We start from the raw sequence: 2,097 nt of genomic DNA, 5'->3' as shown, positions 1-2,097 counted from the left end.
GCCCGAGGGTGGCCTCTGGCAGTGCCCTCTGCCCGTGTGTGCACGCCGTCCGCAGGCCCAAGGGTGGCCCTCTGGCAGTGCCCTCTGCCCGTGTGTGCGTGCCGTCCGCAGGCCCAAGGGCGGCCTCTGGCAGTGCCCTCTGCCCGTGTGTGCACGCCGTCCGCAGGCCCGAGGGTGGCCTCTGGCAGTGCCCTCTGCCCGTATGCGCGTGCCGTCCGCAGGCCCGAGGGTGGCCCTCTGGCAGTGCCCTCGTGGAGGGGAACGATGGGTTCCTTGCACTCTCCTAGTTTGAGCAGCTCACGCTGGGAGTCCCTGTGCCTTGGCTTCCCCGGCACTGCTCTTCTCACTTCTGCGAGCCTCAGCTTCTACAGTGAACTGTCAACCCCCCACTGATGCACCGGCGTGCACGGCTAACCCGCAGGCCGTGCGCTCGGGCAGGGCCACTCCAGCCATCCGCGAGACAAGGATGGGCAGTCTGCTTCCACCGAGATTCAGGGCCTCAGAAACCCGACGGAGCGGAAGCCAAAACCCCGCGTCGGACCCGCCTCAGCACTGCTGTAAGGTGCTGTGTCTGACGTTAACTCTAAAACCCTACAACCCAGAAAACACCCACCAAAGCAGCAGCGGGCCAGCTCAGTTCCTCGCTTCCCTAAATTTGTGCCCAGCACAGGGAGAACGTGGGCATCACCAGGACACTGCTGGGCCTGCCAGTGAGGCAGCGCTCCTTCCCCGGGGCTCCACCCTGACTGCAGACCCCAGGCCAGCTCTGAAGTTCTTGCTCGAGTCCCTGGGTTCCCACGCTGGGCTCCTACCTGCACCAGCTGCTCCGTCGAAGGAGACACTTCCGTTTCCTTGCGTGTCACCCCGAAGCTCCCCTTGAGGCTTGTGTCCTTGACCTGCTGCTGCAGCAGAGGCACCAGGTACCTCAGGGCAAGCAGCACCCCCAGGATGAGGAGGGTCGGCGGCTCACCCCCAACAGGAACAAGCAGGCCTAAAAGCACAGTGACCAAGTCCTCAACCTCAGGTCCTCGGGGCGGGGACCCCAACGCTACTGAACAGTCACACAGCGAGCAGCGTACAGCTAAGAGAACGTGAGGACACCCCTAAAACACGGAGAAGCGGAGAAAGGGGAGCTCAGTGAAGGGGAACACAGCTGGCCGTGAAGACGGAAGCAATCTCGCCAACAACGTATGCGGAAACCAACACCGAAAACCTAATTGACTGGGGACCTGTCAGCTAGAGCACAGGTCTGGGGGGGCAGGGGGTGCTAACCCAGAGGCCCCCCCCATTTCCTGGCAGCTCGAATCCACCAGCAGCTCCGCTGGAGAGAGCCAAGTAATCTCCTCTCGTGCAACTGACAGCCTGGGCCCAGGGAAAGGCCAGCAAGGAGCCAGCCCGACGGCAGGGGTACTTCCCGCTTGCCTGGTGTCTGAATCAGGCAGGCATCCTGGGTATGTCCGCCCACGACTTGAGGACAGCTCGTGTGGACTTCTGGAAGGATCTACACTACACAAGTGGAGCTGATGGAGAAGGTGGTGCTGGGAAGATGCCAGGACTCCAGGCCCCCAGGGGCAGGGGTGGGCCCAGGAAGGCACGAGGATGACATCCTCTGACTCTGCGGGGCACCCAGGGCTCTGCCTGCCCCGAGTCTGAGAGAATGGGCTCTGGCCGCCCGCTCCGGTTCACCCTGCTGTCAGCACGCCTGGCCAGATGCCCCGGCGCCCGGGGAGTCGAGCAGGGACTGTCCCGGCCAGGTGCCCCGGCGCCCGGGGAGTCGGGCAGCAGCGCCCAGGGAGTCGAGCAGGGACTGTTCCGGACAGATGCCCCGGGGAGTCGGGCAGGGACTGTCCCGGCCAGATGCCCCGGCGCCCGGGGAGTCGGGCAGCAGCGCCCGGGGAGTCGAGCAGGGACTGTCCCGGCCAGGTGCCACGGGGAGTCGGGCAGGGACTGTCCCGGCCAGATGCCCCGGCGCCCGGGGAGTCGGGCAGCAGCGCCCGGGGAGTCGGGCAGGGACTGTCCCGGCCAGGTGCCCCGGCGCCCGGGGAGTCGGGCAGCAGCGCCCGGGGAGTCGAGCAGGGACTGTCCCGGCCAGGTGCC

At 66.2% G+C, this 2,097-nt stretch overlaps 1 protein-coding gene across 1 annotated transcript in view; it reads right to left on the bottom strand.

Annotated features, from left to right (window-relative positions):
* The window catches only part of HTT (huntingtin), a 154,206-nt gene that overhangs the window by 114,618 nt on the left and 37,491 nt on the right, over positions 1 to 2,097 (bottom strand). The window contains exon 12 of the mRNA XM_006893659.1: positions 813 to 991. Within this exon, the coding sequence (XP_006893721.1) occupies positions 813 to 991 (179 nt within the window). The remainder of the gene's footprint in view (positions 1 to 812; positions 992 to 2,097) is intronic.

The sequence above is a fragment of the Elephantulus edwardii genome, unplaced genomic scaffold, assembly GCF_000299155.1.
Source record: "Elephantulus edwardii isolate Elephantulus edwardi_28Jun2011 unplaced genomic scaffold, EleEdw1.0 scaffold00129, whole genome shotgun sequence".
In the NCBI taxonomy this organism is placed as follows: Eukaryota; Metazoa; Chordata; class Mammalia; order Macroscelidea; family Macroscelididae; genus Elephantulus; species Elephantulus edwardii.
The sequence above is the reverse complement of the archived record's forward strand: the minus strand, read 5'-3'. Positions and strand labels throughout refer to the sequence as shown.